Here is a 24,074-nt window from a genome sequence, read left to right as displayed (position 1 = left end):
TGTTTTTAAATGAAGTATCTATAGATCTTAAAAGAGTTACCAACATTTTTCATATATTCGGCTACAAGAAACTCCAGCTTATGCTAGAACTCCATTTAGACAACTGGCTTTAGGAGACAGCAAGCGTAGAAGAGATGCCATGGTGTTTAGTCTGAATTCCTTAAAAAAACACATCAGCATAACGATCATATTTTTCACTTAATGTATGTTTTAGGAAGGCAAGAAAAAGCACTAAAAGGAGCCTCTGAGGATATTTTACAGTCCTCTTAGGATCAAAATCTGTAATGAACAGAGGATCTGCAAGAGTTCAAGTTTTCACTGTGGTATCAATTTTTTTAACTATACTGTGAAACAAATCATTACTGCAACACAACTACTTTGCATTTTAGTTCTATGCTCTTAGTTTAAAAGCAGGTGTTGCTGGAAGTGACGGTCAACTTAAATGGACAAATGCCTTCTTTTTAATACAGCTAACCATTACACAGATTTTTTTTTAATCACACATTAAGTAAGAAATTAACACTGACACATGATCATTGACATCAGTTAACTTGTATAACTATGCAAGCCTGGGGGGGGCACAGGGATTAAGGACGCTCCAACATTTCTGTTCACACCCCCAGGACAAATTTTTACCTCAGCATCAGCTAACTGTTCAAAGAACACTTATTCAACTGAATGGCAAGAATACCAATGCCTCATAATACTAAAGCTCTTATTATCTATTGAAGCCAACACCCAATAACAGAGCCCAAAAATACCAGAACAAAGCTTTTGTTGGTGACAACTGCAATCCATTTTGTTTACAAAGGTTCCCAATTATCACACTGTGCATCTACCAAATGTTCTATTCACAAAGTAGCAAGTTAATTTGTGTTTATTAAAAAGTTTCTTAAGAACAAAAGCAACCAGTAGAGTTAAGGGAAAAGGAAAAAAAAATTCACACGTACTTTCTAGGAACTTGCCCAAGTCAGCTCCTGAAGCAAGAAAATAGAACGAGCAGCAAGAAGTTAGACAGAAGAACATAATCAGAATTCAGAAGTTCATTCCCCTCCCACTCAAGAACACAGACACTTAAAGAATTACAGTAAAAGGTAAGCATTACAGCAACAAACCAAGACCATTGACCTGAAAGTTACTGGAGAAAATTGAGGTTTTATTCCAGAAGTACTACTTGACAACATCTCCTTTTGGCCTACAACTTGTCCCACTTCAAAATGCAATTATACAGAGCTGAAAGAGCAGCGACTGCTTTGTTGACACTGAAACTACTTGTCTTAGATCAATACCGAACGTACACAATCCTGATCGATGTTCTCTTCAGCGTGCCAAGGCCTCTCCAGTCAAACACTGCTGGTCATTGCTGCTCCCAACACCCTGCTGCCTGTGGTGGGAAAAGGCTCGAGTGCTCGGCGAGCTCACTCCTTCCTCAGCCTGTGTAACCTGACAGGGCTGGGCGTGCTCGGAGCGGGGCATACACGGGCTCCAATGCGGGCGCCCCTGCCCGCGGCGCTGCCGGAACGCAGGCCCAGTCCCACCGGGCTGGGCGGGGACGAGCGAGTTCACAAGGGTCAGTGTGAGGGGAGACGGCGCCGGGGACGTAGCTGCCAGTCCCGCAGAGCGTGAGGTGCCCCGGGCGCCCCGCCGTCGCCTGACAGGCACCGTCTCCCCCTGCCAGGACCTGCTGCCGAGGAGCCGCATGAGGAGGGCAAGGCCTGCACCCCCGAGTGGGGCCAGGCCCAGCAAGCCCTGTGAAAGCCCAGCGGCAGAAGCGCAGAAGCGGCCCTCCGGGCGCGCCCCTCGGCAGCGGGCCGGGGAGGCCTCGCCTCCCGGTAGGCCGCAGGGCGTCTCGGGGCTGCGGCACCCGCGGCGGGCAGGAGCCGCCGGCAAGGCCGATGCTCGGCGCACGGCCTAGGCCCGCTCCCACAGGCGGGGAGCGCGGCGGCGCCGGGAGCGCGGCGGCGGGGAAGGAGCAAAGGCGGCCGAAGCGGTGGCGAGGGCAGGGAGCCGACAGGACAGCGTTACCTGCGCTCCCGGACGGAGAGTCCCTCACGGCCACAGCGACTCCTCAGCCCCAACAACACAAGATGGCGGTTGCGCCGCCACGCAACGTCACGTGAGAGCAGGCCCCGCCCCCTGCCTCCGCTGTGGGACCCGGATGGGCGACAGCACTCTCTCTCTTCTCCCCCCCGCCCCGCGCAGGCACCGCCCGCGTGACGTCACCGCGAGGGAGAGGGCGGTCCCCCAGCGGCTGCGCGCGCATGTCCCCCCGCACCCCCCCCACCCTCCGGGAGCGCGGGCGCCCCCTGCTGGAGACACGCGCGGACCGCAACCTCCCGCCCTTGCAGCCCTGCGGGAAGCGGGGTCCTGGCCAAGCCGCCCCGCCTGCTCTCCCGCAGCAGCGGGACTCCCTCAGCCTATCCGCCCCCTCAGCCCGAGCCCCCCCGGCAGTTCCATGACTGCATCACCGTGCTGCCGTTGCCTCCCGCCCGGGGCAGGCCCCGCGGGGCCGGCTGCAAAGGCGGCGTCCACACGGTGTTACCCGAAGCCTTACCCTGTCCCTCATTTTAGGTTACGAGTGGGCAATTCAGCTTTATCGGCGGCACTAAAAGGCCACAAGAAGTGGTGACCATGTTTTAGGCACACGCAGCGTCCAGGCCCTGAGGGGATCAAACCCCCCAGAGGAGCCCCGGGGATGCGCTGCCTGGGAGGAGGCGGCTGCTGCGGCTGCTTACAGAGAAAAGGCGTTAGGTGGTATGTATTTTGGCTCCAAATTTCCTGATGGAAAAAATCAGGAGCCCGAGGCAAACTGATTTCAGCTAAAAATACTGTTTTATTTTTAGTCCTGAAACCTATATTAGTGCATGATGCAGAGTAGCCCCATGTGGTTCCTTCAGCCTAAAAAACTATTCTCGGCTGTTACGCACCACTGAAGGTATAGCCAGTTTCAGCTGAAACAATTTCACTCCAATCATGATTTCAGACACAATCCACGTAGCCTCCTCCCTCCTCTTCTAGGTGAATAAATACTTGTCATTGTGCACTGAATGCCGGCCAAAAATGATGCAACAGTGAACACAAAGTGATTCTTCTCACCTAATGGCTTGAAAGCCTGTAATTCTTGGGGCTTATTTTTAGCCAAGAGCAACATAGGACTACATCATTCAAAAACCTTACAATGAAATTTCTCCTTTAGGAGGCCAGTATGTAAAAGGAAGCATGCTAGCAAAGGGCTGGCCTCTGATAAGCTGCATTTGATACCCCTGGTTGTTGTCACACAGCTTGAGCCAATATTAATAACGGCATGGGGCAGGAGAGAGGCAGCACTGCTATTTCAAGCTGTCAGTCAGAACTTCCACCTTCACTGCAGAAGTGGCTGTGCTCTGTTATTCTGCTTGTCAAACCTGAGTTTGAGCACTCAGAAATATTTTCACATGCTCTAAGACAAGCTTTATCTCAGATGGGAGAAGTTTAGCTCTTACAGAATTTCTTTCCTCCCAGTTAGCACAAACATTATATTATTGAGACAAAAAATTCAAGAGGAGTGTGTTTGAAATGTGCCTCAAGACAGCACCTGTGTGGTTAAATTCCTGCATGGTTCAATTACAGGACTTCAGCTGGTGTTGTCTAGGTGTGAAATTACCCAGCAGCTAGTCTGAGGTACCAAGGGCATGAAGTACTTCAGAGCCCTTTAGATTACCATGCCAATTCATCCACACTATTGAAAATCCAAGCACAGGGAGACAGTACCCCTAACGAACTAGAAACCTTCCTTATTGACCCATTTTCTTCACCCATCCTAGCTTGGAAGCAAGAGCCTACTTCCCTTGGTACAGCAGAGGTGCTACAAACACAGAGCACAGCTTTGAAATGGTGAATAACGGTCATAAAGCAGCCAAGGTGTGGCAAAATCTGCCACGTCCCCCCTCACCATGCCCACAGGGCCCTCCTGTTTGAAATACTGGGGATTTTGTCTGAGAAGAGTCAACATCTACTCAACAGCCTCTGTTTTCCATGGGAGCAGAGGAACATCTTCATTTGTCACATCCCTAAAAACAATGATAAAAGCAACAGACAAGGCAGGCAGGTGAACATCTGAATGTAGTTTTTAAAGTGAGTCACTTCAATGGACTTTTCACTTGAGATGGCTTACACTGAAAGACAGACTACCACAAATACACCACTACTTCTGCAACACCCAATTATTTTAAGACATCCTGCTCGCATGAGGCAGGCTGAGTTTGACAGGCAACAATAAAGCACTCTGGTTACTCTGTCTTGCAAGGGATTTATTTGGACACTCCCATAAGGTTAAAATTTTATTTAGTCACCTTAATCCTCACAGCTAAAGCCTGAATGCTAAGCCAGGAAGAACCCAGTCGTACTGTTTTCCTTTCTTTCTCAATTATGTTTACACTGGGCTTCCTGCCATCCCATGGTGTCCCCTGCATCCAGCGACAATGGCTCTGACATAAGTGTTGGTGAAAAACACCCTGCGATCAAGAGCATCCCAACAGGCTGAACCCATTCTCAGTGCTGGCTGAAGCATTAGTGACACCTCTACTGTACGTCTCCTACACTGGGAAACATTAAACACAAACCTTCCAGGAATTTACGACTACTTGGAGGTCCCATTCTAGGAGATGAGTGACTTGGGGCAGGTCCTTGTCCCTTCCAGGAAGGACCCATAACCACAGCAGTCTTTTCATCAAACTTCTCCGCTTGCCGTCAGAAACAGCGTCACTGATGTACCAGCAGATGTTAAGAGAGTTGGGATTGCCGCCTGTGGTGACATCAGGCATAAAAAGAGGACAGAGTGTCAAGGACTGTAATATATTAATTATAGGTAAATAAGTATTGTCAGCCAGTATTAGATGGGACATTTAGCTAGACAATTTATTTTTAGTACTTCTGTGTAACCTAATGACATTGTTATTCAATCCAACAGTTGCCAGCAAAACAGAACAATTTAGAAAGCAATTAATTTCCCACTGTCAATTTTTTGCAAAGCTAATTTCAAACTCATATTGCTGCAACTTCAAAATCCAAAAGCACTTACTGTTCACTGCACAGAACAAAAGCCCCAAGTAACAGCACCTACTTGAATTGAACAAAACCACTACAGACACACTGCCCATTTCCTTATTGAAACTTGTCAGCTGGAAACTGACTCAAATCTATTAAAATACAACCACAAGAAGCCCTTTTTCCACCCTCTCCTCCTGCTGCCCCGGGCTCCTCAACCAGCTCCACGTGCAAAGCAGCACGAGTCCACAGTGGGAGAAAAAGAGAAAAATCAAGAGCTGCAGTGTTGCAATTTTCCTGTGGAAACAGAGACTAAGGAACTTTCACCCTGATTTTACCTGACCTCTGAGACCTGAGGGCTCAGAGGCACATGGCAAAGGCACCAACTGCCAAGAAGGCACAGAGTAGAGCTGCACTGAATAAAATATTTATGTCTTCCATTTCATCACCAGATCATACCTGAAATGATGCATGGTTAAGCAAGATGCTTCGGCACATTTTGGGATGTCCACATATTTTTTTTCCCCTCCCTTCCATAAAGGCAGAAAGAGGAAACGCAAAGGGAAATACAAGGGAAATCTAGCTGAAGCAACCTGCCCTGCTCCCAGCTGAGGCATTACTGGAGCTGAGACAGTGGCTATTTTAAGATAAGGGAAGGCTGACAGCCTTCAGATGTCATTTAGCAGTGGGCAGCATTTCAAATATTTACACAGCCATGTCCCTTTCTGAGGAATTGCAAACATTCGAGCTTTTTATACCAGAACTGCTGTACAGAAGGGAAGTACTATCAAGAAGGGGCTAAACACTTTCCTCACTCATCCAAGTCAGGACGCTGAGCTTTGAGGATCACTACTATAATTTGTGAACAAAATTCAGAGACCTAAAATAAATCACAGACAAGACCAGAGATAACAATGCTTTATTTGTACATTTCAGCAACAGGAGAAATAATTGAAGATGCAATTATCTGCTTTGTTGTAAAGTATAAAAACATTTAATTATAAATATTTAGCTAAAAAAGCGTGATTTATAAAATATAATCTGTGAAGATATATATACACAGTTTAATTGTTTAGCAATTCTTTCACCTGACATTAAAGAGTAGAGGTTTTTCTATTTATTATTCCACGCTCACAGTTTAGTGCTCACAGTTTAAGAAGCAAAACAGAGAAGTGAAAAGACAACTGGTGAGTTTAGTTCTGGAAAGAAAAAAAGAAATGCACGAACTGGGGCAAAAGCAGAGACAGAATTTGAGCAAATCCTTGTTTTGAGTGAGGTCTCTGAGGGAACACAGCTCCCCTGCCAGGACCTAACAGCGTGTATTTCCAGACAAGCAGTGGGCATTTAAACATTTATGGGCAAGTTTCCTGTGTTTGTGAAAGAAAATGGCTAATAATACAGTGCAAACCCACCAAATTCAGTTCAGCTAAATGTGCTCACCTCACCGCTCTTCCTTTCTTGAGCAGAGATTGCTCAGTATGCTGGGCTGGTGTTATCTGTCATAGTTCTAATGAAATCAAACAATGTCACCTTCATGATTCAGGACATGAGCAAATTTCCAAATAGAAAACCTCAGCGTGCCACCCAATTGCATTGTCCAGCTGGCAATATCCCTTAAAAACAGATACAGCTGCCTAAAGCTGGAAAATACAGTGAAGCTGTACAGTACACTAAATGTGATGGAATGTGAAAGAAGATACGTGGTCAGGCAATTCAGTTTTCTGTTCCTAGTTTGGGAGCCAGCTTCCTCCCTTGCAAGTCTTGGGAAATCTCACCTCTTATTAAAAGGTTTGTTACTATGGCACTTCAGAGAAGAAAAACTGGAAGACTCTCCAACATGCTGGGCAGCAGGAAAAAACTACAGGAAAGAATTAATTTGATCCATGTCACTAGTTAACCATCTTTCTCTCTTCACAGTGTTTTCACAGTGCCCGTGGCACAGGGTTTTGAGGAAGAAGAAAAGAGATAGCAAAGGATGCGTGACAACACCCAACAGCAGTACAACCGTACAGGAAGTCAAGCTGTACTTTGTACACCCTGATTCACACAAGACCTCACTTGCCTGTAAGCAAGGAATGAATTAATATGGGGTTAAAAGAAAAAGGATGTATAGAAAAGAAGAATGAAATAGGCAAACACGTCACTTGTCAGTGCTCACCGTGATCTGCTACCTGCTGTTTCTGCTTCAGGGTGATGTGCTCCTGACAGTTCAGAGCAAACAGCATGTACACAGCTCTTACGATTCACATCATTATGTATGCATAGTAACTGCAAGAGTTGTGCCCTTAGAAACTCAGGAGGATCTTCAGGAGAGGAAGGCTAGCAAAGCTGTAATGAGTTTTAGGCAGGAGCCAGGCAGTCCTCTCCAGGTAGAGCCCTGATCTGGGAAACGTACCAAATTGTGTTCAATCTCGAAGTGCATGTTGGCTGGTCGGTTACTGGGTAAATGCAGACTTTAACTCCCTGAAAGCCGCTCGGCGGTGTTTCCTTTCCTCCTCTTCCCGCTTTCGCTCATCCTGCTCAGCTTTTATCTCTGCTTCAAACTTACTGGCTGAAGAGAGGGCTTGAACCTTTACAACAGAGAAAATAAAAGAGTGTCAAGCCTTGCATAAGAGGCAGAGACAGAGCCTGAACTACTCCCAGACTAGCAAGGCAGAATTGTTTGCTGCACCTCCCAGCGCTTGCTGGGAAGCTCTGTCAGGGTGGGTGAAGTATTAATTACACTGCAGTGCTTGGGTATTTACATCCAATACCTGTTAGCTGGCTTGACTTTAACATCAAGAAAACAAAGTTCATTTACTAATAAGTCACTAACAAGTGACCAAAACAATGCTGTCAATACTGGGTCACATACATTCTTTCTGTAAGCATGCAGTGTAGCTTAAGTTGCGAGTATACAGTGGGAGAAAGTACTGCAGAAAACAGTTCTGAATCACAGCCAAATCTGAGAACATCATACTACACCACGGATAATCTGCAGATCAAAGAGACATTGTTTATTTGCTGGCTATTTTTCCAGCTTTCATCTCAGTACATCTGCTGTGCAATAGCTGTGTTATGCTCTTGGGAAAAAACTTCTTATGTAAACAAGCAGGATTATTTTCTCTTCAAGAGAGCTTTCAAAAAGGGTGCTTTGTCAGCTTTGAATGGTGCAAAGCTCTTTCTGCCAACCCCAGGACCCTGCAGAATAATTTTGATTCCAAAGGTTACAGTGAGCTGCTCGAGAAAGAGATGTCCGAAATCCTATACTCCAAAATACTCCATTCACCACTGAACTCTGAGTGCTCTGGTTGAGGGGGGTTTTGCAAAATGGGTAAACTCAGTCCCTATTGCATCAGTTTTCAGAACGCTGTTGTTTTTAAAAGCAGTCAGCCAGCTAGTCCCCTAGAGCCTCCAGCCACAGGGACACAACTCAGTCAGTTCTACTGGGTAAGACCCAGAGCAGAGACAGTGAGTTAAGCTGTTCCAGTGTTGACTGATCTGCAGAGGATGGCTTTAGCTGGAGTTTAAAAACGTTTGAAGGGAAAACCTATGGCTGAGTTTAGTGGGGGACATGAAATATGCATCCTTTTAGCTAGGGAGAAATCTTCTACAGAAAAGCAAGCGGGGTCAGTGTCTCAGTGACAATTAAGGCCTGTGTGCAGAGCTTTTTCATGTTCCTCTGTGCCACCCCATACCTTGGCTTCAAAGAAGTTCTTGGCTCCTTTGACTCCCTCAATGGAGACATCAATCTCTGAAAGCTTTGCAAGAGTCAACAGGCCGCTGTCCTCCTCAAGTTCCCCAGCCGCAGCTTTATGGAAAATCAGCAAGAACTAGGAAGACAGAGAGGAAACATTCAAGTTCTTTACTGAGGCTCAAACAACTTAAAATGCAAACAGGACAGACATTTACCTGGAGTGGGCTGGATTTTACATTTCTAAACCAAGGAAACCAGGTCTATATAAATGAAGTGGCACCATGCAACTTGTGCTCCAGTGCCCTGGCTCTGGCACGCAGTCCTGTTGGGCTAAGAGGTAGAACTCTCATAGAAAGAGGGTTTTTTGGGGAGCAGAGCCCTGGTGAAGCACAGCTCTTGTCAAGCCTGGGCTGCTACATGGCCAGAGCAAAGAAGCTTTCTCTCCACCTGCCTAGTAAACTGTATGGTGGGCTCAGATACACTTCATGTCCCCACACTAATGGTGTATTCACAAGCTCCCCCACCAGATTCCCCAGCATTCTGGGGGCTCAGGTCACACCCCAGAACAAAGGAAGCAGGGCAAAGACTGCCCTGGCTTACACCTGAACCCCAGGCTCCCTGGACCAAGGCACCAGTGCAGCCCCGTTAAGAGAGAACAGCAGCCCAAACACCTGCACTTGAAAGGGATCTGGGGACTGCCTGGCTGCTGTGGACTCCACCTTCTGTCCTTCCCAAGCCCTGTGATCCAGATAGTATGGGACGGTTAAACAAAATTAAGGTCAAATGCACCAGGAAAACAGAACACAGTTACTTCAGCTGGTCCCTTGTCTAGGGCATGGGAAAAGTGGCTTAAATGAATCCATACTTGGAGCTCTGTCTCAGCCTGCTCCAGGAAACCCCAGCTGGCTTTGCTACGGTGAGCAAAGCCTGTGTATTCCTGTTGTGCCCATTGAATAACACACAGGAGAGCTTCTCTCAGACCTGGCAGGGGTCAGGTCAGAGGCATGCCCTTGTGACAGAGTAACTTGCTCAAGTGTCCACACAGCAACTGGTTTTGAAACCTTCATCTTGCACAGGGCCATAGGCATTTAACACATCCAGAGTCATTACAGCAGTTTGCATGTTGGCATGTGAATTGCAAAAGGAAACAAACAAAAAAGAACCATATTACCCTCCAGGAAAGCACACCTTTTTTTTTTCCCCCCAGAAGGTAAAAGACCTGCCTGCTTACAAATAAAGACTTCTGCACTACCTTCCACCTGTGAACCAAACTGCAGGTTAAGATGTGGATGCTCTATGCATAATTTGAGAGGTCCTGTAACTCCCTGCTATTCTTGGCTGCCCCAGGAGATGTCTCAATGCTTGGCATAGGACAGAAAGAACAGAGACGAGGACAAGTCACTCGGGTACAAAAGGAGCACAAGCAACAAAACTGCGCCACTGCACCACTTCAGTCCAGGGCAGAGGGTTGCAAATGCCATATAGGGCTGCCCTGAAATCCATTTGCACAGAAACATCAAATATCTCTAGTGCTGCGCTCCTCAGACTACCAGGCTTGGGACTTTGCTTCTTCCTACAGCCCCAGCTGTCCCAGAGGAGGGCAGCAGAGTCCCAGCATCTACCTTGAGCCAGCCCCTAATATGCTGGCCTGCTTGACGCTGCTCTCAGAAGCTGGTGGAGATGCAAGAGTTTGGGAAGGCCTCCCATGGGGAAGGGTGCGGAGATGACGACAGCGTTGGCTGCCCTCTCGCAGAGGCAGCGTCACCAAGCATTGCTTCATGCAAAGGCCTCATAACCCATGTGTGCTCAGCACAGAGCAGCCAGAAAGCAGGCTGTGCTTGGGGAGGGAACCTTTCCCCCTCCAAACACATGTAAGAAATTTAATGATGCTCTGCTGAACAGGCAAATCCTTCCCAAGATATCCTCTCCTTCTGCTCAGATCCGCTAGGCTTGGGTTAGTTCCTCTCCTCCTCCACCACCAGGCACGGGACATGGAGGGCTGGCAGCCAGGCTGGAGTTAGTCATGGTTCCTCTTCACAGTTTCTGCTCCACCCTGCGAGTCCCACTTCCTGGCATCAGAAAGGGACCGCGGAGGAAGCACAATCCTGAGGTCTGGTGCAGCTGTCACCCAGGGAGGGACTGGAAACACCCAGTCATGAGTACAAGTGTGCATGAATCACCCTGAAACTAGGGGATGAGGCAGCAATCCTCCTGTGGAATATAGGCTGCCACAGCCAGGAAACTGAGCTCAGGGAAACCAGGGACTGAGCCACTGGTTGGGGTGGGCACAGCACAAGGTCAGTGCCAAGGACCCAGCAAGGCAGTCCGTGGGACATCACGCTGGGTTCCACAGGAGCCGAGGGGCAATCCTTCCTCATGTAAGCACATCACCTGCAGCCCACCTCACCAGTTATTTGCCCTTGAGGCATCAGTCCTCTCTAACTAGAGAACACCAGGAATCTGCATTCAGTTCCCAATGAGCTCCCATTCCCAGCCTGTCTCCCACCTTTGCTGCGCCCAGGACACGTCACATGCAGCTAAGCCTCAGGGAAATGTCAATAGAGAAGCAAAAGTGAATAATAGTGGCACTTCTAAAAACCTTGCTCTCAGGGAAGACATGACACACACTTTCCACCCCACTAACCTCAAAAGAAAAAGACATCAGAGATGTATCTGGGCTCAGACCCTTTCAAGACCTACCTCACAGTGCCAGGACTCAGAGCAATGCTGCAGTTACGCAGCCCCACCAGGCACCGTGCTGGCCTCAGGGACGCGAGGGAAGGTAAGAGACTGACTGGCAACAGCAGCTTCGCAGCAGCTTGTCAGAAAAGCAGTGTCACACAAGGATGTGGTTTGCACCAACCCTGCTAGCAAACACATGACTTGGGTCAGCATTTGAGCTGGTGCAGGCCTGGGGGACAGTGGGTGGATTTTTGTGGGTTCCAGATAGCAGCTACAATTAGACACTATTAACATAGCAATTAACTCTGGTTTACTGTGATAATGACAGAACTAGATAGTCAGAGGTACCTGATCTTTTTATAATAAACCTAAATTTCTTTGAGTCACAGAAAGAGTCTCGTGCAGTTAATTGTTGATGTATTAGTGGACTCCCCAAGGTCAGTGATAGAAGGCAGCTTTCTTAATGGGCCAGCAGTTCAGCAGCAGCAAGTCAGAGCCATAAAAGGTTGCTTTCCAGGCCACAGCTTACATGGGAAGGGAGAGTACAACACTACTCAAAGCAGCAACAAAAGGTGACCTATTGCTAGTGAAAGAGGTCCTTAACAATTCTCTGGCCAGGTCACAAGCACATCTTCAGGCAGGTATGTCAGGAGTCAATATTCTCTGGAGAGGCAGACAGGAGCCTTCCAGTGCTCAAGTTATAGCCTGCTGAGTTTGGACACTCATTTATTTAAACCAGGGTTTCTTCTCATGTTGTCAGGGTGCCCCAAATCAGCCTGGTCACCCATCACCTGCTTGCTTGTCACCCCAACAGGAAGCAGAGTGGGGTAGGGCTACAGGCTGGTTCAGACCTCCTGAGCCACCAAGAAACCTGCCTCCTGCCAGTCCTCTGCCTGACCACAGCAGCTGGACAGGGTGCATCTGCAACAAAGCAAGAAACATCTTGCTCCTCTCTGCCATGGGAAACTTTGGGTACAAGCCAAAGCTGCTGTGTAATTTGTCCCCAGAGGTCTGCCAGTAACACTCCCTCGTTCCAACCCATGTGTCACTCAAGCTTGTGCTTGCCTGACCATCATTTTGCATCTGGAGAGAAGCTACAACAGCACCAGCTGCCACATGCTGCCTGCCAAGGGCTGGCAGCACAGGCAGCCCGTGCCGGCTGATGGGTGGCCATGTTCCAAACAGGTGGCAGCAGAAGAGGAGCTGCTCTGCCACTTGTGCCACGCCACTGGTGCCAGAACACCACAGCATCTTCCAGAGCCTTGCGGATAGAGGCACCTCTCTTTCACAGGAGACAGCCCCTGCAGCAAGCCCAGAGGCTGTCTCCAGCTCTTCACCCAGGGTGCAGGGTGGCCTGCGGGCACACAGAGAGGCAGAGGGCTCCTCCAGCCCACGCAGTGATTTGGCAATCACAGTCTGACCTGGAGCCAAGGGCACGGTGCTCTTCCTGCTCCACTGGATTCTTTGCTACCCCCGGTTCACCTCTGACCGGGCACATCTCCTTCCCTGCCCAGAGGAGCTGTGGGCTTAGAGCTTTGCTGGTGTGAACTGACAGGCTCTCACTTCCCAGATTTACTTGTCTTCCCCGCTCTCTATGGGCCAGGCCCTGTAACCCAACAGTCTTTGACCTCTGTAACCTACTGCTGCCCTCTTGCAGCAAAAGAAATGCAACAAAACCCTCGGGGGATGAAAGCAGGGGGAGATGGTGTGATGTGCCAGCATAGAGAGACAGTGCAGCAGCTCTGTGAGCTGCCAGTCACCACTTGTACCTCGACCAGCCGGGCCAGTCAAGGGCCCTGGCTGCTCATCCTCCCTCCCAGCCACTACCAAAGGTCCTGGCGCTTGCAAGATGAAGAACTTCATGTCTTGAGCTGTGGAGAGCTCTGCACCTCACCTCCACAACCAAGCCTCCACCCTGCAAGAGGCGCAGCAAGAGCACAGTCCCTGCAGAGACACGGGAGCCCAGCTGCTCGGGGCCCATTGCAGCCGTCCCCGGGGCAGGAGGAAGCAGCGCAGCCCACACAGCTGCTGCAGGACACAGCAGCACTGGCCCTCCTGCTGCCTAAGGGGCTCTCAGTTCATTCAGAAAGCCACAGTGTGACATTCGCTTCTGAGACAGCAAATCTGAGACAATCTCAGCTTCTGAGACAATCAAAGCCTGGGAGGAGGAGATGGGGCAACAGGAGGTTTTGACAACTGGGCTCCCCCTTCCTGCTAAGATGAGTTGGGTACCCTTGAGTGTGTGCAGGTCACTGCTCAAATTCCCTCTCTTCCTCCACCTGTAGCAGATCCTGGCCTGCCCACGCTGCTCAGCACAGCAGTGACAGACCTGTCCCTGCGTGTCCCTGCTGAGCCAGCATGCAGTACCGAACTGCTGCATCACCACATTTATTCCTGGCTGCAGGGAGGTGATCACCCCTCACAGAGCTTGCCATGGCTGGTCACTGTGTGATGCAGAGAGGGACTCAATATAAACTGCAAGAGGAAGCCTCCTGCACCCCATGAGACCAGCTGCTCCGAGCAGAGCCCTTCCCCTGCACCCGAAATGAGGCCTGAGCTGCTGTACTACAGGAGCCCAGCAATGAGACCTTGTGGTTGAAGGGATATGCCACCTCCAGCTACAGCATGGAGCTTTGTCAGCACTCCCAGGCAGCTGCAGCAGGGCACAAATGTGCTCCTAAAGCAGGCAGAGAAGTTGGAGAGCTTTGACATGAGGTATCATTACTGCCATGTGGAGATGGATGCTGTCAGGGTCCACACCTCAAGCTCCCCATGGCATGGGATAGCTCACCTGCTTCTCTGCTGAACCCCGCAGCTGGAAAAACACACAGGGGACAGTACTGCCCACAGCCAGAGTACAGGGCCTGGCTGCCTCCTCTGCCCTGCAGCCACATCCCTGTCTGCTCCTGCAGCTGCCCTCACCTCGCGGAAGCTGAGCTTCCCATCAAAGTCTTCATCCACCTCCTTGATCATGTTCTTCAGCCCCAGGTGGGTCTGTGGGGCTCCCAGCTTTTCCATCATCAGCTTCAGCTCCATCAGGTCGATGTACCCGTCCCGTCCAGAGTCATACCTGTGGAGTGCAAAGGGAGAGGGTCAGCCCTCATCCTCCCCCATATCCATCTTCCCAGAAGAGGAACCGTGAAAATGGATAAAGTCACAGTGCAAAGCTCAGAGGAAAGGGGAAGCTGCATAACACAGCCAGAGCTGAGATATATTAAGCTCAAGGAAGTAGTGGGCAGCTTTCAGAGCTGTCTCTCATCAGAGAGAGAAGTGCTCAGGGGAGCTCAGACCAAACTACCCACACAGAAGGAGCATGGAGGAACTCAGTCAATCTCAGTGGGATTTCCATCTCGCCTACTTGCGTGTCCAGCACAAAGGTTACTTACACACAGCTAACAGCATGCACCAGCACGGTGAGGCAAAGGCATGCCGGAGCCAGCTGTGCCAGGCCTCCTGCTCACTTAGAGGAGAAACAGGGAGCAGAGATCAACCAGAACCTCCCAGCAGAAAGCAGCTATCTTTCTTTGTAAGCAAAACACACCCCTTCTAGCTGTTAAGATCTTTCCTGTGCGCAATGGTTTTGTACTGCACAAGCACCATGCTTCAGGGCAGCTGTTTATTCAGTGTCCCCAGGCAGAGCAGAAAGGCAGTTCTGGGGGAGCACAGCAATCCCAGCCGGTGACAGGCTGGCAGAGGAAACCAGCGCCACATCCAGGAGCAAGACTGGAGTAGGACCATGCTCCCAATGGAGCACAAGGGACAGCAAGGACTCTTCACAGGAGGAGGGAGCGCTCGTGCAAGGGACAGAGTGCTTTAGGCATGGGGAGGCAGCGGGCCTGCTGTGCTCAGCCAGGGACTGTGCACCAATTCCCCCAACATCCACTGCAGGTGCGAATAAAGCACCTGGCCCGCCCAGCAACCAGCACTTCACATGCACCAGGGCCATCTCTGGGTTTCAAAGTCCAAAGACTGGAGGGATGGATGCTCTGCTATTAATATCAGACCACCTGTCAACATCCCTCCCTCATCCCAGTCCTGCCATTGGGATCCAGCATGGAGCTACAGGCTCGTGTGGGAGCATAGGACAGGGTACAGCAGGCTGGGATCAGCCCTGGTGCACGGGCTGCCACTGCCCCTTTGCTACCACCTCAACCCTGACAGAGTTAAATCCTTTCAACCACTCAGAAAATAAACCCTAGGCACAACACTGAAGCTTCCCCCATTGGCAGGAGCCAGACAAATCCTCTCCCCCATCATCTTTCATTGACTGTCAGCATTCTTCCAAAGAAATTATGGCTGCAGTTGTCCCAGACCAAAACTGCACAGTTGTGGTTACCTTGGAAGAAAGCCCTTTCCAGCTGAGAAACCTCAGAGCCGCAGAGGAAGCTGTGGCAGAAGAAGGCAGGAACAAAGCCGCTGGCGCCGAGCTGCTCACAGGCGTGGGCAGCAGGAGGCAGGGCTGCAGCCAAGAGCACTGCCCCAGCCTTCGCCAGCACAGGGTGCTGCTCCCCTAAACTGGGGCAGCCTCTGCGGCTTTCCAGAGACACCCCACCACCTCTATAAAAAGATTTTATACTCTCTGTGCCTCCCTGTTTCCAAGGGTCCTAGGCCCAAGAGACCCTGCATGACAGGGACGTCACCACCAGGCTGGCATGGAGCCCCTGATACCAGCCTGTCTACACACTCTGCAGCCAGCAAGCCTGCGAGCCCTCCAGGCTGGACAGCTTTCTGGAAAACTAGGAAAGAAGTCTCTGTCAGAGCAGAAACCAGGTCACAGACCTCAGACGTCATGAGGAAGAAAGGCAGCAGGTTCATCACAGCAAGGAAGGCATCAGTTAATTAAGTCGCACGTTTGCAGCATTACCCAGCCCAGCTCCGAGACACACTTTCAAGACCTCACAGAAGCATACTAAGTGCAATATTTAATTGTCAATTTGCCTTTCTTTTAAGTTTAGGAGAAAGGGTATGGAGCTGTTCCTCCAGAGTAAGGCAGCTGGAGAGGCAGGGCCTTTGATCAGATAAAGCAGCAAAGCATATTGTGGCAGGGAGGCACTTGGGATGGGGCTGGATAATTTTTCTGGCCCCAGCAAGCTCATACTGCCCTTTGGCTGGGTGCAGAAGCAGGACTACACTGAGGCCCCCATCAAGGAAAGAAGACACTGCCAAGTCCCTCTTTGAGGCATTGGATAATGGAAATGAAGACAGAAGGAGGACACATGCCCAGCTCATCTCGCTCTTCTGCTACAGACACTACCCGCAGGCAAACACTATCTCTTGGTGCCTGCCCTGGCGCTAAGCCCGGGGACAAATGCACAGCCCCGAAAGGGTTAAGCATGGGCACAGCTTCAGGGCTCGTCATCCCTGCAGATCGGCAGCACAAAGCCAGGATTGTGCGGAATGGGGTCTTGCCAGTGGCGGGCCGTGGCGGCAGAGCAGCACGCTGTACCAGCCACACAATGGGTGTTGAGCACACCAGGCGCCGAGATGCACCCTGAAATCAGGTTACTGGTCCCTGGCAGTCGGGGACAGCCAGAGGGACACTGAAGCCTCTGGACGCCCGCTGCCAGCCCCGCAGAGCAATGGCAGCACCCTGCAAACTGCTGCATTCCCTCCCCCCACCACCCCACCTCCTAAAGCAGCCCGAGTATTTTAGGACCTGGGTACAGCCAGTCGGCTGCCACAGAGACACGCAGCCAGACTATTTAGGGAGAAGCATATTTATAGGGCATGAGAGACAGCACGATTCATTCCCCACCACCACCCCCCCAGACGCAGGCACTTGGCGCAACAGGGGCCAATGCTCCCAACCCACCTCAGCCCTACCAAAAACCACAGTGACTGCCTTTTAGGAGCTCCCAAAACCCCACTGTCTGACTTTTGGGAGCTCCCCTTCAGTGCCCAGGGCTCCAGCCAGCCCCCAACACCGCCCTCACCCATTTCACTGCCTACACAGCAGCCCTGACCTGGTGATGGACACTGGTCATCCCTCACGGGCTGGAGGGCACCAGGGCAAGTTTGGTCCCCAAATGCATGCCAGGGATTCGTCCACTCCCATACTCAGGAGTGGCAGAGCAAGAGCACACAGCACTCAGGTGGCCCGCCAGCCCTCCCGGCCCCGCTGTCACCTGCTGTCCTGCCATGGCACCGGAGCTTTGCTTCCTTCAGGCTCAAAGCTGCCCGGGCCGGGAGCCAAGCCTCACCTGGGCGACGTGCAGGCATTATGGACAGAAGGGACCTCACACCAACAGGCAAAGGCATCTCATGTCGCAGGCAGGCCAGCCAGCTCCAGCAGCAAGTCAGTGCCACAGCCACGGCAGGTCCCCACCTGCGCGGGCTGGGATGCTGCAGGCAGCCACAAGCACCACGGCCGGCACGATAAAGACTTTGCAGCGCTGCCGCAGCGGCGTCCCTGGCAGCAGATGAGAGACAGACAGCAGTTGCCAAATCTGCTGCAACAAGGATGCACCCAGATTCCCACGCTGGCTTGCTTCCACCTGGGCTGCAGAAGCACTGGGAGAGGAAAGCGGAAGCAGAAATTGGGGGGGAGGGAAAGATGGAATACTTGCTGAACACACTTGCTTAAGAGCAAGGAGTGTGTTACACAAGATAACAACCCTAGTACAATCATTGCACTGGTGTTAATGCAGCACAGCTGAGGGGTTACACAACAGAAGAACAAAGGGTCAGGAAAGGAGGAAAAAGGAGATGCGGAGGACTGCATCACCTGTGCTGCCTTGGTGGTCACCTCCCCCGCTGCCTGAAAAACCCCAAGGGGAAAAAAATAAAAGGATAGTTGAATGAGCAATCCCAGTTCCTAAAGGATTAAAGAGCAGTTTCTAAACATTCACACTTCTTGAGAAAAAAATGGAAAGAAAACCTGCCCTCCCTGTACACATTTGCTGTACCTGAGCTTGCTCCACACAGTGCAGGCACCTGTACTTTGATCGGCAGCTCCCACATGCTGCAATGGCCTAATACAGGCTTTGAAATAAAGCAGTTGGAGTAATGGTGCTGAAGTAGTAATAATCTCCTCTTAAATATTTCAAAATCCTTTCTAAGTAGTACTTTATTCACTCTGAGCATTGCATTTCACCTTACATGGAGAGGGAGGTGCCGATATCTTCTCCCTGGTATCCAGTGATAGGACACTTGGGAATAGTTCAAAGCTGCTCCAGGGGAAGTTCAGACTGGACATTCGGAAGTATTTATTTACCAAGAGGGTGGTCAGACACTGAAACATGCTTCCTACAGAGGTGGTCAATGCTCCCAGCCTGTAAAGTGTTTAAGAGGCATTTGGACAATGGCCTTAACATGCTTTAACTTTTGGTCAGCCCTGAAGTGGTCAGGCAGCCGGGACTAGATGATCATTGTAAGTCCTATTCTCTTGCAGAGAGATTGGGAAATAATTCCTCCATACCAGAGTGGGGACAGGGACAGGAACAGGCTCCTTGGCCACACACAACTCCATCCTCCCCAGCCCGGGCAGCTGGAGTTCTCCTGCTCTTGGAGGGATGTGAGGGCAAGATGAAAGTCTCCTCTAGCAAGATTTCCTCTAAGATGCTGGGTAAGACCCCAAGGCACCAAAGCCTGGAGGCCCCAGGCTGGGTGCTTGGCATGCCTGGTAGGGATGACCTTCCTGACTGCTGTGACCTCCAGAGACAGCTGGTCACAGACCAGAGGTCACGCACAGCAAGTCCTGGAACAAGCAGGTCTGCTGCAGCACCTCAGAGAGGTCCCTGGGTGCAGCAGAGGGGCTCCTGAGCAGCTCCAGGAAGGCAAGGAGACATCAGAACACCTCCCACCGGCCAAGCATAAGGCACTCATGAAACACGTGGGCAACACATGAAATTCCCTAAATACAAAAGCAACAGCAAGGCTGGAATTTCTCCACTCCCTCGCACCCCACAGATGAAGTCAGTGGCTGTTCTCCTCCCTGTCAGGCACGGGCTCACAGCCTGGCTTTCACACCCACCTCTGCCATTTCCCCAGACAAGATGGCACCAAGGAGAGCTGCAAGACTCCAGAGCTCCTGACGGTTTGCTTGCAAGACTTGGGGAAGAGAGGTTATCATGGTTACCACAGTCCCCACGCATAGTCAGAATACGCAACTAATTAGGTTGCATTATAATTAGGCTGAGCTGCAGACTTCCTGACCCCTCAGCCAAAAAAAAAAAAAATTAAAAAAAACACATCCTGAAAGCTGCCTGCATGCAGCAGTCCCCGCATGCTCCCGCATAGCCCCAGCACCCGCAGCAGATACCCATGCCCCATCTCCAGCAAAATGTGGCCAAAATGGGGTGATGCTGCCAACAGGAGGCTTGGACAAGAGGGGCAAAAATGAGCCCAACTGTGGCAGCAGGAGCAAGCAGCATCATTTCTGCTTTGGAAGGATGCTCCTGGCGCGGCCAGTGGCACACAGCAGCTGGATGGAGCACTGGATGTTTAAAGTCCCACATTCAAATGGGCCCTTTGCTCCCACCCTGGCACAGGGCAGTCACAGCCACCAGCTGCACCATAGGATGCCCTGACAGATGCCAGGGCAGCCACTATCACCAGCAGCAACTCCCTCATCCCAGCCAGAGCACCCCGACCCAGCCCATCCCATGCCTGGGTCCTACAAGCTGAAGTTTAGTCTAAATTACAGATTTTTCAAGTCCCACTAAACTGATTAGAAACACTTTTGGATAGGAAGTCTGATAGCAGAAACGTGGCATCCCATGGCAGCAAGAAGATAGATCCCTGTCTGCCACAGGCTTATTTTTAACTGTTAATAAGAAAGACCCTGGGTTTTGGTGACCAGGGCCAATAAGCCATACAGAGAATAAAAGCCTTAATCACATTAACTCAAGCTCTGACTGGCAGGAATTAAGAAGAACATTTCCTCTCCTCCTGGAACACGTGGTGTCAGCCAGTACTTCAAGCAGATTGCTGGCAGCAGATGGAGCAAAGACCAGATCCTCTGCCACCACTAACACCAGGTGCCCGTAACGGAGAGAAAACCAGGACGGGGTTTTCCGTCCGCCTGTCTGTGGAGCACGGGGAGCACACAGCCCAGCTTCTTCCCCTTTCGGCATGGCTGGCCGGCGCTCAGCTGCAACAGTCCTCACAGGGCGCGCAATGTTTTCCAGCTACATTGACCAGCTGATTAGCATTCAACTGCAAAGCCTAGGTTTCCCTGCTTACAAGGCGGGAGTTTAATGAGCTCATTGTTGAAAAATTCGGCTGCAATTCAGCTCTTTCCACTTTTTATTTCCCAAACTACCGCTGTTCCTCTCCTTACCCCTATTGAGGCGGTGCCGCTGCCTGCTCTGGGCTCTCACCTGCACTGTTTGCTTCTGGGCACTGCAGCTGCCTGCACTGTTTGTCCTCCTCTCCTCGCAGCACCATGTCTCAGTCCTCCGCAAAGCAGGATCCTGCCTTTAATTGTCATCAAGAGGGGCACAGGAACGAGCAGAGCAGCAGTCTCGCCCCGACCACCTCCCTGCTCACACCCAGCTGCTGACGCAACGCTGCCGATGTAACAAAGAGCTCCAGTTAGCTCATAAAAGTCCATCGCTTGGTTTCCCACCGTGACAGCCCCTGTTGGGGCTAGCAACACCCCAGTGCACCAGGAGCTGGAAACATTCAACTGGGCTCTCGGTCTCCTCACAATGACCCCAGCCTCCAAGGTATTCAAAGTATAGAATCATAGAATCATTTCAGTTGGAAAAGACCCTCAGTATCATCAAGTCCAACCATAACCTAACCTAACTCTAGCACTAAACCACGTCCCTAACAACCTTGTCTAAATGCCTTTTAAACACCTCTAGAGATGGTGACTCCACCACTGTCCTAAGCAGCCTGTTCCAATGCCTGACAGCCCCTTCCGTCAATAATTTTTTCCTAATATCCAATCTAAACCTCCCCTGGTGCAACTTGAGGCCATGAGCAAGTTGCAGATAGGACGAGGACATAACGAATCACAAACCCTGCTGCGGTCACCTCTGTCAGCTGAAGTCGTGACACCTCGCCATGACAGACCACATCGCTCCTCTGTGGTCCTGCCTCCTTGTGCCTGGCAGTAGTTCACCCCCAGTCCGGCAGCCCTCGCTGCAGTGGGGGGGCACATGCAGCTGCCTGCCTGACCCTTCTCCTTGGGGCTGGGAGGACAGCAGTCCCCAGGAGCACAGGGGTTTGTGGTGCTGGAGGGAAACCTGAGCACAGATAATCAAAGCTACCCAGGGCACAGCCCAACTGCAGGAGCCAGGACAAGGCTTGTGGAGGAGAGAACACGGCAGGGCCATGGCCCTGGGAAGGGCCAAGCCTTTCTGCTTACCAAAGCAGCTCTCCACATTGCCACCAGCAGCTTGACTTTAATGCAAAGCTTCCAGCCAGGAGGGGATTCCCATCCCAGCCCCCAGGAAGCCCAGAGCAAGCAGAAACAATGCTTGAGCTTCATTTGGATGCACAGGAGGGAGCACAAAGCCTGGCAAAAAAGACCACAGAAGGAGCCACAGCACTGCCGGGCAAAGCCAGCAGAGCTGCCAAAGACGTTTGGGATCACAGTTGTTGAAGGCAGATGTTCGGCACTGAGAGGCCCTGGGATACAGAACCACCAGGTGCCCCAGGGCATGGGGCAGCAGTATTTCTGCTCTCCAAGCCTCCCCGTCCCACCTGGAGTGTCCCCCAAAACCACAGCTCATAGGTGCCACCACAAACAGCCGTTGTCCCAGGCAGAGCAGAAGCAATCCCAGGCCATGAGCCAAGTACGATGCTCAGCTCCAGCCCCGAGTCCGAAGCGAACGCTACGAGCCCCCTCCCAAGGCACAAGGACAACGCGGGGATCAGATGACGCTGGAAACCCACCGCAGCTTCTTCCAGTCCGACCGCAAAACCGAAAAGAAATGCAAACATCTTGCCAAGAACAGGTAACCCCTCTCCAAATGTCCCGCCGAGGAAAAGCACTGGGAGGGTCCGCAGAGGGAAAGCAGAGCCCCAAACCCGACAGCACACCCCGGCTCCGAACAGGCGAGTCCCAAGTCCCCCGTCCCCGCACCCTCCCGCCGCCGCCCCACTCACAGGCGGAACATGCGCTCCATGTCCTTGATCTGCCGGCGGCTGAACTCCTTGAACTCGGTGTAGGGGTTGAAGACGGCGGCCCGCCGGGGCTGCGCCGCCCCCTCGTTGATGTCCTGCCGCCGGCACAGCTTCGCGCTCAGCTCCGCGTCCGCGCTGGCCGTCAGGCAGCTCCGCTCCGCCTCGTCCCCGGCCGCCTCCTCGCCCTTGGCCGCCGCCGCCTCCTCGCCCTCCGCCGCCGCCCCGCTCTCCTCCAGCTGCAGCCGCCGCTGCAGCTTCTGCGCCAGCTCCTCCGAGGCCATGGCCCGGCGCCGCCCGGGGCCGCGCTCCCGCTCCGCTCCGCTCCAGCCGGGCGCGCCCGCCCCGGCCGCCAACTTTATTCCCTCACTTGGAGTGAACGGGGCGGGACGGGGCGGGACGGGGCGGGAGGAGCCCGGGACGGGGCCGGCGCTTAAGGACGCGCGGCGGTGTCCGTGGGGGTCGGCCACGCGTGAGGCGCGACGTTGGGTGGTCGCGCTGCCCCTGGGGGTGCTCGCACATCTACATCGGAAGTCGAGTGTAACACCACAAGCTGATCCCCTCACGTGTACACTGTCCCACACAGGAATCACCCCCACTCAGGTACCCACCTCTCCAGGCAGGGAACCCCCCCCACTCAGGTACGACCCCATGGCCACGCTCCCACGCATCCCCCCACGGGCGGGGTGCCCTCCAAGGAGCCCCCTGCACCCCATACGAGGGCACTGAACTGGCCCCGGGGTGAACAGGCCGCGTACATCCCACAGCAGCACTCCGCTCCGTGGGGTGAGACGAGCCTCCAGCCCGGCCGGGAGCCCCTGCCGGCTCCCAGGCACCCCCAGCCCACCCCACGCCTGCAGGAGCGGCGGAGGCCAGGCCTGCCCCGTGACGGGGCAGAGAGACCCCTTAAGCCCCGCCATGCGCCTCCCTCTCTTATCTCCTTGGGCTAAAATTAACCCAGGACAAAGCTCAGCTCAGCTCAGCTCTGAGTTCCCCCTCCTTCTCCGGAGAGAATGAAAGACAAGCCTCCCCTTTCAACGACACTACTCCCCTCCCCTGGCCAGTGCCATCCCTGCTGTCCCCTGAGCTCTGTGGGGACAAGGGTGTCCCTCCCAGGACTGTCCGTCCTGGGCCTGGCTGATAGGAGGTTGATGGCGTCCCCCGAGATGGGATTAGGGCTGGCGTGGGGTGGTTTAGGGTGGCTACTGATGGGATTTGCCCACCGGAGGAGGAGGGGGAGAGGAAAGCACCAGCTTGGACACGCCACCTGCTTATGGCTCCTGCGTGCCTGAGCCTGTGCGTCACAGGGAACCTATCCTAGTGGCTGTTATGTGGCTATTTCACAACTCCAGGCAGCTAGTAAGCACCTCTCTGACCCTACCATGATGTAGTAACCTACGTTTGACCATCTTGTGCAAGATCATTGCCACTGAACCTCCTCAGAAAATGACTGCTGAGGCCGTTTCCAGCAACCCTGCCTGCAACCTGCTGCCTGGGCAGCGAAAAGCTACCCCAGTAAGGGTGATGAGGGCTGCAGGGTCACAAAAGTGTGTGAAACAGGAAAGCCACTGCAGGTGTTTCACACCAGGACTACATGAAAACATGCCTGCTGAGTGAA

At 52.2% G+C, this 24,074-nt stretch overlaps 2 protein-coding genes across 11 annotated transcripts in view; both read right to left on the bottom strand.

Annotated features, from left to right (window-relative positions):
• GIGYF2 (GRB10 interacting GYF protein 2) overlaps nt 1-2,115 on the bottom strand; it is a 76,895-nt gene extending 74,780 nt beyond the window's left edge. For 8 of the 9 annotated variants that reach the window (XM_065639732.1, XM_065639734.1, XM_065639738.1 and 5 more), the window contains exon 1: nt 2,026-2,115. The gene's annotated coding sequence lies outside the window, so the exon portion shown is untranslated. Of the gene's footprint in view, nt 1-950; nt 978-2,025 lie in introns of all 9 variants that reach the window. The other variant, XM_065639733.1, reaches the window with a different exon arrangement.
• A 2,120-nt stretch (nt 2,116-4,235) lies between these two features.
• Nucleotides 4,236-22,776, bottom strand: EFHD1 (EF-hand domain family member D1). 2 transcript variants are annotated; one of them, XM_065640081.1, is made up of 5 exons: nt 22,442-22,776; nt 14,306-14,453; nt 8,703-8,837; nt 7,421-7,595; nt 4,236-4,783 (listed from the first exon to the last, which is right to left on the bottom strand). In XM_065640081.1, exons 1-4 carry the CDS (start codon nt 22,738-22,740, stop codon nt 7,461-7,463), a joined length of 717 nt encoding a protein of 238 aa, XP_065496153.1. In that variant the 5' UTR covers nt 22,741-22,776; the 3' UTR covers nt 4,236-4,783; nt 7,421-7,460. The 2 variants fall into 2 exon arrangements, with proteins under 2 accessions (XP_065496153.1, XP_065496152.1); XM_065640080.1 differs by lacking the exon at nt 4,236-4,783 and having other exon boundaries at nt 5,997-7,595.
• Between the last annotated feature and the right edge of the window lie 1,298 nt (nt 22,777-24,074).

The sequence above is a fragment of the Caloenas nicobarica genome, chromosome 8, assembly GCF_036013445.1.
Source record: "Caloenas nicobarica isolate bCalNic1 chromosome 8, bCalNic1.hap1, whole genome shotgun sequence".
NCBI classification, from domain to species: Eukaryota; Metazoa; Chordata; class Aves; order Columbiformes; family Columbidae; genus Caloenas; species Caloenas nicobarica.
Note: the sequence above shows the minus strand (reverse complement) of the source record. Positions and strands in the feature narration are given on the sequence as shown.

Coding starts and splice junctions, on each gene's coding strand:
- EFHD1 (XM_065640081.1), bottom strand. CDS start 22,740: ATGGCCTCGGAGGAGCTGGCGCAGAAGCTGCAGCGGCGGCTGCAGCTG. Junction 8,838..14,305: donor GGAAGCTCAGCTTCCGCGAG/GTGAGGGCAGCT, acceptor CTGTCTTCCTAG/TTCTTGCTGATTTTCCATAA. Junction 7,596..8,702: donor AGAACTTCTTTGAAGCCAAG/GTATGGGGTGGC, acceptor TCTGTTGTAAAG/GTTCAAGCCCTCTCTTCAGC.